This window comes from Dryobates pubescens, chromosome 14 (genome assembly GCF_014839835.1).
Source record: "Dryobates pubescens isolate bDryPub1 chromosome 14, bDryPub1.pri, whole genome shotgun sequence".
Taxonomy (NCBI): domain Eukaryota; kingdom Metazoa; phylum Chordata; class Aves; order Piciformes; family Picidae; genus Dryobates; species Dryobates pubescens.
In genome coordinates, this window is record NC_071625.1 from 21,393,964 (window position 1) to 21,409,633 (window position 15,670).

The window sequence follows — 15,670 nt, forward strand, 5'->3', positions numbered from 1 at the left end:
GTTTAATTGATGTTCAGTTTGTGTAGTTACAGGTTCAAAAGAGTTGGACTTTGAACATTATGGCAGAACTAATGTTTAGAATATTCAACTACATATTATAACAAAGAACAGTTTTAATTTTCTGTTTCCATTTCATCTGTGAAAATAAATTATTTTGAAATATATAGAATTATACAAAAAAGGAATAAAGTTTTTTAATGTTCTGTAGGAACAATTGTGGTAGATCAGATAATTGCTTTGTCTAACCCAGTATATCCTGTCTTTGGTAATGACAAAGAATGAGTGCTCAGGAAAAAAATATAAAGGGATGGGATGCACAGTTCTTTCTTGTGTCCTGTTGTCCTCAAGTTAGATTATGTTCAGGATTTTCCTGACCCAGGTAAGGCTGGCTAAGCCAGAAGGAGAACTGAAGGCTTAACTTTGAATATGGTTTTGGTAGTACAATTCATCTAACTCACATGGATTTTGTGCTGATCTTTCCCAAACTCATTTTGCTATCATAAGGAAGAAAATTTTTATGCTAGCCAGAAAGCAGTGTCTGAGACAAGGCAGTTAAAAATTAAAATACATCAGTTGCACTGGTATCAGAAGTGAAGGAGGAACATGTGATGTCCGTTGCAGATATTTGGGACTATGCCTTGAACTAGGAGATAGGCTATAATGTATATCACAGCTTTTACCAGAGACAGTATTGTGGTGGTTTCCAGATGGTAGTGCCTGAGAGTCAGTAATTCTGAATATCCCATGGTGAAGCTGTGTGTTGGGAGGGTAAAGGTGTGGCTTTCCTTCAGGAAAAGCTTATTTCCCTTCTGTTCAGTTTTCTCTCAGATAAATAAAACATTAGCATTTGTCTGGTGTCTACTCAGCTTATTAAGTATTTATTATTAAATATGAATGGTTATAATAATTAAATATTAGATGCCATTACCAATCCACATATATGGTAGGACAGTATTGCTAATGTCATATATACATAAAAGCGTAATTTAACAACCAGATGTACTGAGTCAGCCAAGTTTTCCACAGCAATCTGTGCTTGGGTGTTTAGAGTTAAATGCAAGGCAGTACACACTGGTACTTCCCCTTGACACTTTCTCCAGAACCCTGTGGATTTCCTGTTTTGACTTAGAATAGAATAGAATAAACCAGGTTGGAGGAGACCTTTGAGATCATTGCATCCAACCTATTATCCAACCCACCTAATCAACTAAACCATGCAACCAAGCACCCTATCAAGTCTCCTCCTAAACACCTCCAGTGATGGTGACTCCACCACCTCCCCGGGCAGCACATTCCAATGGGCAATCACTCTCTCTGTGTAGAATTTCTTCCTAACCACCAGCATAAACCTGCCCTGGCACAGCTTGAGACTATGTCCTCTTGTTCTGGTGCTGGTTGCCTGGGAGAAGAGACCAACCCCCACCTGGCTACAACCTCCCTTCAGGTAGTTGTGGAGAGCAATAAGGTCTCCCCTGAGCCTCCTCTTCTCCAGGCTAAGCAACCCCAGCTCCCTCAGTCTCTCCTCGTAGGGCTTGTGCACCAAACCCCTCCCGAGCTTTGTTGCCCTTCTCTGGATACGTTCAAGCAAGTCAACATCCTTCCTGAACTGAGGGGGCCAGAACTGGACACAGTACTCAAGGTGTGGCCTAACCAGTGCAGTGTACAGGGGCAGAATGACCTCACTGGGTTTGTGCAGTTGCTTTTTGAAGCAGTGTGAACTATCAGCTTCTATTGGGTTTTCGTTGGTACAATAACTAAATGTAACCAAAAGTCCAATTACTACATTTCCTGTTTCCTGGATGTGGTCTCTCTTTCATTGGAAAGTAACCTCATTTAAAATATAAAAATTAAACTGAATTCTAAAACTTAGATATCTGTTGCAACAAAGCAGCTTCACATGTGTCAGCAAAGTAAACCCTGCAACTTTTCTGACTTTTTAAGGGTAGTGTTAGACCAGCCTTAGGACGTGAACAAACCTGCATGCATGTATGTATGATAGCTATAGGAAAAGTTAATGTGATAAAGCTAATTGAGCTTAATTGAGGTTGTGCTTTAAAAAACGGATCGGTAGTGTGATTCTTAGATACTCAGCCAAATTGTGGGAGATCTGCTGTAATGAAAGAATCTGCTATTTTGATCATGTTGATGCTCAAGTCTCTCTTTCAAAATCAATGTGAGAACTTTCACTCGTGATTCTGGTACACTGCATGAGTCAGAGCATAATGATGCTGGCAGATAGTGAGAAGCTTGATAAAACAATGTCTCTGCTATTAGGTATTCAGTGTGTTAATCCAGAAATAGCATGCCAGCATTCATTACTCATTAGTTAAGTGACAATGAAACTTGAAGACATGTGGCTCAAGTTTCACCAGTTAGCTCTCCATCTCTGTGTATATCTGAATCTTCCAAGTATGTCAAGCTGGATTTTATTGTTCTGATGGCTGACCTGTTAGTTTGTAATTAAGAATGCAGTTTCCCTCCTTATATTACTGCATTATAACGCTGGAAAATTTTTGGATTAATGTAATTATTGAACATGAAATGAATGGGGTTTTCTCTGGTGGATTTGTAAAACTTCAGAAGTATTCTTATCAGAAATTACTTCAGCAGGGAAAGAGTTTGCAGTAAAATTGAGACCCTGGTTGCATGTGGTTTTTAGTTTCTTTGACCCTTTGCACAAGAGAGAGAAGTTTATACCAGTGATTGCTGTCCAATTTTTAAGTTCTGCCATCTTTGACCTCTTTTAATTGCCAATAGATAAATGAGACTTCCTTCCCATCTCAGGCTGACTTACTGTCACAGATGGCAAAATATATTCCTACTTGGCTGTTAAGTCTATAAAAGCATGTAGAATCTTTCTGAATTTTAAATAGTAAGTATGGAAAAATTACTCTTCAGCACCCATACTTCTCTTCAGGAAGAACCAGTGATGTGGTAAATGAGCCAGCCTCGTTCCCTTCACTTCCAGGGTCTCATAATGCAGCTTTTGTATTACTGGTGCATGCTTTCAAGGTGTTTATTTGGTGTTACGAGCATCTGTGATGCTCCTACATGTTTCACTGGCATAGCTGTCCTTTTATTGGTGAAATAACTATTGCTGTAATCCTTCAGATTGCCTGGTTCTTGGAAAAACACATTTTGGCAATCTTACAATCTTGAGGTTGTTCAGAAGTGTTAGTGCTGCAGCTTCACAAGTGGAAGTAATTTATTGTGGCTCAGTGTGTCTAGCTGCCACTGTGTGATGCCTTGATATCAACCTCCATCTGATTCTATTGCTTTGCACAAAAAAGCTACCCAATTTTGTACAATGACTATAGTTGAAACTTTGGGGGAAAATCTTTTGAGAGATACTTATGTAATTATAGTTGTGTAAACTATCTGTTTGTATGTTGAAAAATGCTTATATGCCAAGAAGCTTGGGAGTTTTTTTTGGTTTGTTGTGTTGGGTTTTTTAAAGCAAACCAGGCCTCTAATACAGGCTTCTATTGCCTGTATTAATTATGTGTATATACATATAAAAAAATTTGTTGGAGCAAATGTAACTTAGCAAACCAAGTTGAATGTGTAGAGCATCATGTTTTGCATCTGCTTTAACTATTTCTTTACGTTTTTATTTCTTTACGGTTTTATTTCTTTCCCCAAATCTTCATCTGATTTGCTCTTTGGAACAGGAAGTACACCTTAGTACACTGTTCCTGTGCTACTACTAATAGGATGCTAATTCCAATGGGGTTCTGAAATTTATTTACAACAAATTAGCTGCTTACTGTGACAATGTAAACCCTGATAACACCACATTGCACATTGCAGCCTTCATGCGGCTTCCAACCAAATTTGTTACAAAATGGCAAACAGTTGTAAGGTCCCTGAGTAAAATAAGGAGGAATAGTCTTCAATATGTATTGGCTTTGGTAATTGTAAGAAACTGCTTTCAAAGAAAAAGGTGATTGCTAAGGAAGTAATTGAATTTCTTGGGGGTTTTGTTTTGTTTGGTTTTGATTTTGTTGGTTTGGGGTTTTTTTTGGTGGGATTTTGTCAGATGCTTTTAGGTAATTTTTTCACAGCTACACTGAAAATCATATCAAGGCCTTCTTAATTAATTTTTGCAAACCTATATTAAAATATATAGAAGCTAACTTTGGACCTGATCTTTTTCAATGAAAATTCATAATCAGCTCAAGTTTGTAGGGGTATACAATATAGCTAGACAATTTACATGTAAGAGACTGAAAGACATAGAGGAAAACGTGATCCCGTAGTCACTTTAGTTGCTTTTTGAAGCCAATGTCCTAGATGCTAAGTTGCACCGAACTTTGTTATGATGTTTTGTTTCTTGATGAGAAAGCAGCAGTATGCCAAAAAAAGGTAACTGTTGCCTTCTTTCTAGTAATGTTGTTAGGAAAAAAATGGTTTTGCTAGATATGAGGGCTATAAAATTTATGTTGAAGGAACACTTTTAAAATTGAATGATAATTCCTGTTTTAAACTATTTGCCTTCTCTTTCCTCTATTGCTTTTGCCATTCGTGATCGAAGTCTAGGAGAGTAAGTCAATGTTTTCATGAACTTTTGGGGATGATTCTTTTTTTTTTTTCCTGATGTGCTTATAACAAGTTAATACATTTCACTTAATTATTTCACTACCTCAGGCCAAAAGTTATTTCAGGTGACTTAATTCACTAAACCTCATGAATTATATGCATATTGTTAATTGGCATAAATAAAAGAGGTGATTATTAGCATTCAGAGTTCCTTGTTTGTATGCACTTGTGTCTGTATATATGCATGCTGTATTCTGTTGCTTTCTGATTGAGAATTTTTATTGTGACCTTTTTGATGATAAGATTCTACAATATTGGATTTCTATATTCTAAAAGGTCATTCTTTTGAGATTCATATTTGCATCCATAGCATACTTCAAATGCCTAACGAAGAGTCTTGAACATGCAGTTAGTACAAAATCACATGATACAAAAGCAAGCTGTCCTACAGATCTAAAACTTGCATTAGTTTTCTCTTTGTACATCTTTATTAATTTGTGAAGTTGTGGCAGAGAAGAGAAATAGAGTAAAATAGACAGGAATTTTTACTGTGCATGTCATGAAATGTTAAAGGTGTTTTTCCCTTTTTTTAGGATTCACAGAGCAGGCAAGGAGGATATAGTATGCATCAGCTGCAAGGGAATAAAGAATATGGCAGTGAGAAGAAAGGTTATCTTTTAAAGAAGAGTGATGGGTATGTTCATGGAGTACATAATCTATGATCAGAATTATCAGTATGTTCATGCACTGATTTTTATTGTTGTCTACTGTGGGTGCTAAAGACACATTCTCCTAATGCTGTTCTCCTTGTGGTAAGAGAATTTCATTGGTACACAAGAATTTCAGAAGAATTTCAAATCTTAACACAGATCTCAATTTAATGCAATAAATAGGAAAAAATATGACAATCGTGGGAAAAAAAGTAATATTAAAAGGAAAGCTGCCACCTTTATAAATCTCTAAAAGCTACTTAAGACCTATCATAAAACCCAACTTTCTTTTGGTGAGGCATTTAGTAAAATTTTGACTGCATCTGTTTGTTTCTTAAAATGAAAGGGATTAATATGTGTTTTGAAATCATGGCTAGTTACTGAATTTGTTGTTCTCGATGTTCTTACCTAGGTTAAGGAAAGTATGGCAAAGAAGAAAGTGTGCTGTTAAAAATGGAATTCTTACCATATCTCATGCAACGGTAAGTTGGTTTTATACCTTTTTATTAGAGTAATAAATTAATATTATCCTTCTCTGGTAATCTTCATCTGCTATTACAAGAAAAAAAATGATACTTATGCTTCTGACTGCTGAATTTCTGTGGATTATCAGAAGTTGGAGACTGACATGAAGAAGTATTGTTATCCTTGTTCTTAAAATTCTCCCTAGTTGTCTGCTGCTGACCACTAGTGGGGACTGTGCTTCAGGATAAATCAAGCAGTACACCTGTTGTTATATTTTTGAGATATGGGATCTGGTTCATCTGAATAAAATGAAATGTCTACATTTGTAGCTGTCTGCATCAGAACAAGATCCTGTAGACTCCTGTCTTAGCCACTGGAGAGCGTGTCAGTGTAGACAGAGGAGTCTGGGTAGATTTGGTCATATGTCTTGTTTACAGCTCAGTTCTGACTGTAGACTGTACTGGAAGGCCAGTAACTAGCTCATACATAGATGCCTGTATTACAGATCTTTCATTCCTACATAGGATGTTGTTGGGGTTTGGTTTGAGCAAGAGGAGACATGAGTCCCAGGAACACCTGTGCAAGCCAGGCCTTGAAGGATTTTCTGTTATTATTATAGCAATGGAGTAGGAGTTATGGAAAAGTTCTGATGCTTGGTATGTTTGAGTCAAGCTGACCCTGAGGAGGAAGGCAAACAAGATAAGGAGTAGGTGAAGATCTGGGAAAAAGAGCAATTAGGAAATTCCACAGAGTAGTGAAAACAATGATGTAACCTTTTAGATAGTAACCAATAGCATGTGTTAAATTAGAATAGAATTAACTATGTATAAGATAAGACTATAAGTAATGAAGTGTGGAACAATAAAGTTGGATGATTATTATCACTCATATTGAGTGCTGTCGTCCCTGTCTCCGTTCTCGTCAGGATGTTAATAATTTAAACCATTGTAATGCCTACACTTAAATTTTGTCAAAATAAAATATAATTATCCAACTAATCAGAGTGAGAAAATGAGAAAAAAAATTGGTTTGAAATGAACTTCAAAAATTTCAGGGGATTGGATGAAATAAGTGAACTTTTCTTTGGCCCTCTAAAAGCTTTTATTTTTGTTTTTCTCCCCCACTGTTGTAGCTTATCACCGTTGATTTAATTCTTAAGTGTATTTATCAATAGTTTCATTAGAAAATGGCACTGCATAGCGTGCTGGGCTCTTTGAGTGGCTAGGGAGATAGCCTTGCCTCCTTTGAGGAGTCATTTAATCAAATTATTTATGCCAAAGTTGTTAATGGTTCAGTTATCACCATTAAAAAAATAAAAGTCTGTGGGACTTGCCACTGTAGAAGTCTTTGAATTACACCACTGATGGAAGTTTCTCAGTTCATTTGCTCTTTTCTATTGCAGTGTAGAATAAAGTAATTTTCTTGTTTCCAGTGCTGAGAAGTTCAGATCATAATAGTCTGTTCAAGATTAACCTCAAAAACTGAGGGTCCAATCACATATTTACTCCTTCATGGAATTATTGCTGCTTAAATGTCAAAAATCTTGAGCTTGCTCTGACAAACACTTGGCAGTGTGGGAAATGCACTTTGAGATTTGTTTGTTTGTTTAGTTTGATGGATTTGTATTACTTGTTGGGTTGATTGGTTTATTGCAGTTTCTGACATGAGGAGCTCAGAAGTGTTTACTAATAGAACCATATCTCACATTAAGTTTGTGTCAGCTCTAGTAACATTTAGTCAGCATCTCAATGGTTTCTGATAAACCTGCATAAACCAAACATACTTCACACACATTTAGTTATCATGTATTAAGTAACCTTAATAATAATTGTAATAATTTCAAATCCCAGCTTCCCACTTCTCTATTTTATATTGGGAAATTGGAATATGGGCATGCTGTCATGAAAAATTGCTGAGTAGTTTTGCCATTGTTTATAAAATGCAATTTTTCAAAGTATTATCATATTCTAAGTTAAGGTTTATTTCTTTAATCCCCTTCAAGTAGGCAGGAAGGGTTGTCATGAGGACTTGAATTTTGTATGGATTTAGCAATCTTTTGATTGTGACAGATCAAGTCAGACAAAGTTATGCTGCTCTCAAGCATTTTGAGGGTGTGCATGCATGTATGTCAGGGCTTTGAATTAATATCATACATGGCCACTCTCCAGAAAGGTAAAATAATTCTGAATCAAGACCTTTTTAAAGTAAAACAAATTTTCTTTTTAGTCCAACAGACAACCAGCTAAACTGAATCTATTGACCTGTCAGGTGAAGCCAAATGCTGAAGATAAGAAGTCTTTTGATCTAATATCACGTATGTAACAACTTTTAGTCCCATATTGCATTATGTGGAATTTCTACAACATGCTTTTCACAATACGTTGAGTAATAGTAAGGCTACAGTTAAAAATTCAGCTCTGTATCCAGATGTGTGCAGTGCCTCATGAGTGTTTATATCCCTCTAGTTTTGAAGATGGGTTGAATGGACAAAAGGACAGAGAACTTTTGTGTGTGTATGACAGAGGCTGCCGTTTGTGGCTTGTCACAAATGAAGTCTTTATCTGCTGCATTTCTAAGTTCATAGAGGTGTTTCCACAGCTTAGTGGAACACGCATAGGCTATATTCACCAGGAACTGGAAAAGTCCTTTGGCCTCATCTTGGTTTTCCTTGAGTACTTACTGTGCTATTTGATGGGACAAGGAAGGCAAGGAGAACCCAATGTCTCGTGTTCTCCTGTCTTCCTTTTAAAGCATGCTTCTGTTTGTCTGTGATGGGTAAGGACTGACTTCTTGCCATTAAAGCTTCCCTTCACCTCCACTTGGTCTTGTATAGCACATACCTGTATCCCATCTGAGTTCAAGGTTTTTAAAGTAAATGAGGCAACTTACTGTTTTCGGTCTCTGCACATACAGTATTAAGCAGAAAACAGTTCCACCATTCTATGTTTACAAGGACATCCCACGAAACCTTTGAATGTGAGCAATAATACCCAGTTCATATTTCATCCTTCAGTTTGTAAACAGAAGTTTCTTAACATGAAGAGTGAGAAAAGAATCATTTTCCATAGCTCTCTGGCTAAGAGCAATTCTTTTTAAAGGCTTTAGTTGTCAAGTAGACTTAGTATCAAATATATTGATGTATTATAAATCTGTAATGTGCCAAATGAAAAGTTGCATTTCTTTCTTTCAGATAACAGAACCTACCACTTTCAAGCAGAAGATGAACAGGAATACGTAGCGTAAGAATGCTTACACTTTTGGTTTTCCTTTTTATTTGTCCAATAGAGATGTGTAAAAAATCAGATGTAGCAGTAGAAATCATTTTCCCAGTTAATGCAAGGTTAGTCCCTGCTGTCTGTTTTTTCTGCTCCTGTGAATCATTAAACACCAATTATTTTGTGTCACGCTACAGGGCCCTTTGAAAACCTTGTCATGTTTAAAAACATTAAAATAAAACCCCAAAGGTTTTTTTAAAAACAAAACAAAACAAACAGTAAAACACCAACCACCTGAAAACCCTTTTCCACTCAGTAGCCTGCCAGCACATGGTTTGTGTGCAGTTGCTTACCCTGATACAGTAGATCAGGTTATTAGGATTCAAATGAAATATTTTAAAATGCTTCAGTCTTCTATGTCAATCTTCTTCTACAGTCATTTCTTTTCCTCCTGATCTTACCTTTTTCTGTGATAAGAATAAAAAGGTAACTATTTCCATATAGCATGTAGAAAATATTTATAGGCACTGCATATTTTTTTACTGTAGGCTTAGAAATAAACAGCAAAGCAGATCTCTCAGAGATTTATGTACATGAGAATCCAATAACTTGCTTCAGTAATGCATGTTTCCAACCAATTTATCTCCTTTAATACAATCTTTCTTCCTGTGATACATCAGAACTACTTCTTGTCCTGAGAACCTTGTACCACATTTTTCCTCCCGAGTGGTGCTTTTGGTGCCAGCAAATGTGTGTTGTGCAGAACATTAAAATCAAGTGCTCATCACCTGTCAGGTCTAGAAATAAAGTTACTACTGAAAAGAGTAGGAAGCCTGAGCCTTCCAGGCTTCCTCCTTCTTCAAAACTGTTAAGCTCTTTTGTTATATGTCCATATTCTAATGAAGACTGTGTTGCTCCATGTGTATTTTAAAGATATAGGGAAGACTTCCAAAGTATTTCAGGTGTTTGGTGAAGCTGGGAGGGAATGATATTGACAGTTCAGCATTGGTAGGCATGAGAGTTTGGGCACTGAGCTGCCTTTTTTTCTCAAGTCTTCTATAGGTTTATGTTGGCTCTTAACAGTGCTGATTTGCTAGTCATGCTTACCAAATTCATTCTGGAACTTAATTATTCCAATACATTTCTTATCAGAAATCACAGTATTTTCTTCTTGACTAAGTAATACACTTGTGGAGTGAGAAGTTTTTGTGTCTCTGTTATAAATTATCTTTTACTGTATTGGTTTACAAGATGAAATTTGTCTTAACACATGGGGAAGGTAGGAGGAGTATACATTAGTAAGTTAATGCCTCTGAATGGCAAGTCAATAAATGTAATTTAGCTGTTTGCCTCTTAGGCTATTTTTGAGTTCCAGGCTAGTTTTGTTCCTATTAGAACTATAGTTGCTATTTGTTTACCACTGAAGTCTGATTTATCACTTTAAAATCCAGAGGCTGAGACAATGACTTGTACTGAAATACTTTAATGTTGCTACAACTTTAAAAAGTTTCATTTAGCTAAAGAGACATTAGTTGCATCCCAGTGCTGGAATACGTGCAAACAAACTTAACAGGTGCTAAGTATATTTTGCCTGTGTTGGCATTGTAATCCACCAGCAGCCAGACATTGTAATGCACCTTAGAAAAGTTCTCTGTTTCAGTAAATTACTGAAAAGACCCAAATAATGGTATGTCTTGGAAGTGTACATGGGAGCTTACTTTGCTTTGGAAAAATTTTTGCAGTATTTTTAGTTAAATTGGAGTTCTGGAAACAGTTCATGACTGTTAACATGTCAATGAAAAACTGCAGTGTAACCAAATGTTTGATTTTTATTGTGCAGCCACTGTGCAGGCCCTGAATAGCTTTATTATCTAAGGTGTCACATGAACAGCAAGCACCATTTGATTTCCAACCTTCCTGATTTAGGAGCATTCTGCAGGAAATGCACGACTGTAGTTCCTTGGTTAGAGCTATCATCCTCTTCTTCCAGTTTCCACTTGACTTGTATGTGTGCCTCTCTTGACCCTTTGTTCTCCATCTTGTGTTTTGTCCAGCCAGATTTAGTGCTGCTTCTGTTCTGTCTTCTATTCTTTGTGCACCAATTGAAAAATAAATGCAGAAGTAGATTTTTGTCAAATGACTTTCCTTGCAGATGCACATCTAAATACAAATACAAGATGCATTTCTTTCTACTCTAGTTTAACTGACCGTGCATACCATTTCCTAGTGATCGTTTTAAAATGCTTCCCTAAATAGCTCTTCAAACTACTGAAAAATAATTTCAAAAAGGAGATGATTAAACATACAGATCACTGAGGCCTACATTATGTTACAGACTTATTACTGAATCCACTCAAATATTTCTTTTAGTACAGTATATTCCTTCTTTTTTTTTTTAATTCAGCCAGCTGTCTGTTGACCTTTAATTACTGCTTGACTGCCCTTGAAAAATTCTTAGTTAATTATTAGTTCCTATAGTAGGTAAAATGCAGTGTGTCTAGGAGGAGGAAGAGTAAGGAAATATGTGTATGTGTCTGTATACATATTTATGTGCATATTCTAACCTTAGAAGTCTAAAATAACCATGATTATTGTTTTTTAACATCTACAGTAATAGATGCTTTCTACTCTGATAATTGTAGATAGAGCAACACATACTCTGGACATGACTTTTGAGCTCTTTTGTACCCTTTTTATTTTTTCTTTTTTTTCTGATGGTTAAGGGTATATCAACTTCTGTAGATAATACCTGGATTGTAAACAAACCTATATTCCAGAATTTTGCTGCAAAGAAAAACAAACTTCAATCTAGTGTTCAGCAACAGTTTTCAGATAATTTTTGAGAAGTCATGAGCTGGAAGATCTTAGTATTACCTGTTGCTTCTTCCATACAAAAAAGTTGTTTCTGGAGATTTAAAAAATGTTATGCTATTCTTACTCTGTTTCTACATTTACCTGGAAACAGCATATCTTGCAATAGCAATTGTCAGCTGAGAAAGAGATGTTTTTTTATTGCAAACTAAAAAACCTGTCAGACTGGTTGTTATTCTGGGGCAGGAATCCGAGTGAGAGTCTAGCCTGCTCAAGATTAATACTACTTTGGTTTCCTTCATTGGATCCAGAAGTCACCCCTGATGCCATTTTTTTGTTTAGCCTCATGAGTTTCTTCAAAATTGGGAATCTTCAGCAAACAAAACAGGTTGGACTTGATGATCTTTGAGGTTTCTTCCAACCTTATTGATTCTATAATAAGGTTTCAGTGGAGCATAAAAAACTACGGAGATCCAGAAAAATGAAGTGTAATAGAAGATTGTCCAATCTATCGTATTACATTGGAAGGCAAAGCAATTCTCCAAGATTTGAGTCATTTTTAAATTGTTGGAAAATAATGCTGCAAATTATTACCAGAAGAGTTTTGACTGTTTGCTTGACACTTGTAAAATAAGGCAAATGTGGTTTTGTTTTTGTTTTGTTTTGTTTTTAATGAAAGAAATTAAAAAATAAAAAGGTTAGTGTAGATAGAAGAGCAATCCTAAGGCAGTTATGATAAACTGTTGGCATTGAATTGCTAGACTTTGTTTGCTGATTTCACTTGTTTATTTTTTCAGTATACAGCTTGTCAGGAAGTCCTGGTGACCAGCTGGGGACTTCTTGTGCAAATAGCACGAGTCAGTAAAAATGTCTCTGTTATTTGGCTTATGTTAAATGTCCTTGCTGCTGGTGCCTGGGAAGAGTGGATTAGTAGTGCCTCTTCTGACGGTCTCACAGGTGACACCAATGACATGCAGCCTTGGACACTGGGTTCCTTCTAGCTGAGCAAACACAACCAAAATAAGTTCTTTCTTTTACAATTAGAAACTCCTTGTACAGAAATCTATCAGACTAACAGCTGGCTCAGTCATGTTGTGTTTATTTTAAGTGCATCTAATAATTTTTTTAATAGTTACTGCATAGTTGAGTTTTATTCAAAATCTGCCTTTTTAACAAACTAATCAAATTGTAACCCTGGAAATTGTCAACAAATGTCAGAATAATTGTTGTCTGTCTGAGCTTAATGATTATTTTACTCTGTGTGTTTAACCAATCATTACTATAATATTAGAAGCAAGACGCTGGCGCTGCTTATTTTTGTAGTAACGCCGGACTCATGAGAAAAATTGCAGGAGAGTGCCACCTAGCGTGGGTTCTTATTTTAGCGTATAAATGCAGGGAGAGATACTAATATGAATATGTTGAGCAAATATATACGGAGAAAATGTCACGTATTCTAATATCTCTATAAGGTTGATTTTTATTTTTTGTTAATTATTTTGCAATAGTATTCTTTTAAGTACAAATTCCCAATTTATTCTCTTCCCATCATAATTGAAAAACCAAGGCGTATGAAGTATATGATATACAGTGCCTGCACAGCAGCTCAGCCTCTGAATTTGTATGGCAAGAATGTACACATAAAATTCCCTCTGACATCCTTTAAAGCTTACCTTTGCATTATTATTTCAGTTAGCAATTACAAATGTCAATCTGACGTTCTATTAGTTTGTTTAGGTGACTGGAGGCGTTTTAGCACATATCAAAAGATTGATTTCAGATAATTGTGAACAGGAGGACACTGACAATTTACAATATTGATGTGTAAAATGTGTGTTTGCAGTGGATCTAAAAGCATCTCAAATCTCTGTACCTGGAAGGATTTTCTTTTTTTTTTTTTCTTAATTTACTCTTTTTCTAAATTAGGCAACATTAGGCAATGTGCTTGTCTTTAGTGTATCTGCTTTCCCTTCTTTACTCCCAGACGAAGGGCAGCAGCCACTGAGAGATTTTGGATTTTTAATTAGAACATTGTTGTGTAAAGACATAAAGCAAAACTTGCAGAGTGGCAGGGGGCACAGGGGGCACTGGTACCTGAAATGTTGTTAAACGAGTCCTGATTTGTTGCAGTCAGCAGTCACTTTTAAAATGTTGTGTTGGCTATCAGTATTGTTAGTCTCCTGTCATTTCCTCTTTCTTTTAACATTTGTTGCCATGGCAATTTTTATTAATTTAGGCATTATAGTCTGACTCTGATTAGTGCACAGAGACCTGCATTTTGAAAGGCCTCTAGACCTGAACACATTATTCATAGAGGAGACAGCAAGCACATTTTTTAGAGAGATGCACAGTGCAGAAAGTAGTGGTTATAATTTTCTCTCCCATTGCTAAAGGAGACTTCAGAAACATCTTGGGCACCTGCTTTTAAAACAATTAAATTTACTGGAGCTTAATTGCACTCTTTCTTTTCCACAGCTTCTACTTTTGTGAGGAACCTGAGAACTGTACTGCACTGGCTTTAAATTGTTCACCAAAGAGACTTTAGAATTAAGATTTTAATTTTTTTTTCTTTTTCTCATTCTTGCTTACTTTCTCTCAAATCTTTCTTTTCCATCTCTCACTTACTCCCACTTAGTCTCTCCCACAATACAGTCCTTCCCTATATCCCCACTAATATTTTGTTCCTGGCAAGCTTTCTACAGTTTAACTTGTATTTACAAATGCAGATCTTCATTAAGGTCTTTATCTTGTGCTAGATGGATATCAGTATTGACTAACAGCAAAGAAGAAGCATTAAATATGGCATTCCGTGGAGAGCAGAGCACAGGGGAAAGCAGTTTAGAGGATCTGACAAAAGCCATTATTGATGACATACAGAGATTACCCGGAAATGAAGTCTGTTGTGATTGTGGCTCACCAGGTATCTCAATTTGTTAATGTCATCAACTTCTTGTTGGGAGTGAAGTAATTTCTTTAAAGAAGTGTTCGTAGAGTGCAAACTAATTCTCTAAGTGATGTGTTGATCGGTGTTCAACCTGTTTTTAAAAGAACAAATATGACTTTCATACATTAGTTCCGTTTAATTCACTAAAATATTTTTGTGTGTTGTCTGTGCTTACTTCCAGCAGTTCAAGCCCCTCTAGAGTTTGAACTGTTCTTGTTGCACTGTCTCTAGATGCTTGTTGCACTTGAATGGAAGTTGCTTGGCATCACTGATCCTGTGCATGCTACTAAGTAGAAGTGAGTAATGCCTAGACAATGATTGTGGAAAAGTTGACCTGGCCAGGATCTTACTCTGAGGTTTTATCTTGGCATAAGAGTACTGCAATTGCAGTATCAAAAGTATTCAAAGGTGGAATAAGTAGTCTTGTACAAAGAATGAGATCCAGAGTTGGACTCCTAAGAGATTGTATCCTCAGAATACAGAGTTACAGGTCAGTTGTATGGCATTTAGTGCTTGAGAAGAGTCAACTTGTCATAGAACTACTGAATCTATGTGGTAGTTGGCAGCTGTTAACAGCTTTCACATCTAAAGAGACACTTCAAGAAGGTAATACTCATTTGGAACTGAGTATGTGTCTTGAAGATACTTACTGACGAAGAAATGATCCAAATAAATACCTTTGTAGAAATACAAAGTGAAATAAAATTATGTCAAATCCTAGAGCTGGTTCATTCAATTGTATCATCCTATAAAGCTAGAGAAACTTCAGATTGCAGTTCTCATTCATCTTTTAATTTATAGTGACATTTTTAAGCTTTACTCCTGCATCCCAGCTTGCTGCTTTAAAACTCTCAACTTAATGCCTTATCAGTTCCTATTGAAGATCCAGGAAAAGATTAATTTTGAGACCTATATGTATACAACATATCTCTGGAGCTTTTGATTTTCCTTGAAAACTGGTCCTGATTCTTATGTAGCATTCATAG

At 36.1% G+C, this 15,670-nt stretch overlaps 1 protein-coding gene across 4 annotated transcripts in view; it reads left to right on the plus strand.

Annotated features, from left to right (window-relative positions):
- Positions 1–15,670, plus strand: part of ASAP1 (ArfGAP with SH3 domain, ankyrin repeat and PH domain 1) — a 108,545-nt gene that overhangs the window by 57,243 nt on the left and 35,632 nt on the right. For 2 of the 4 annotated variants that reach the window (XM_054167383.1, XM_054167380.1), the window contains exons 11-16: positions 4,535–4,543; positions 5,133–5,233; positions 5,662–5,731; positions 7,941–8,028; positions 8,905–8,953; positions 14,497–14,660. In XM_054167383.1, coding sequence (XP_054023358.1) covers positions 4,535–4,543; positions 5,133–5,233; positions 5,662–5,731; positions 7,941–8,028; positions 8,905–8,953; positions 14,497–14,660 — 481 coding nt within the window. The remainder of the gene's footprint in view (positions 1–4,534; positions 4,544–5,132; positions 5,234–5,661; positions 5,732–7,940; positions 8,029–8,904; positions 8,954–14,496; positions 14,661–15,670) is intronic. The other 2 variants (XM_054167379.1, XM_054167382.1) reach the window with 1 other exon arrangement.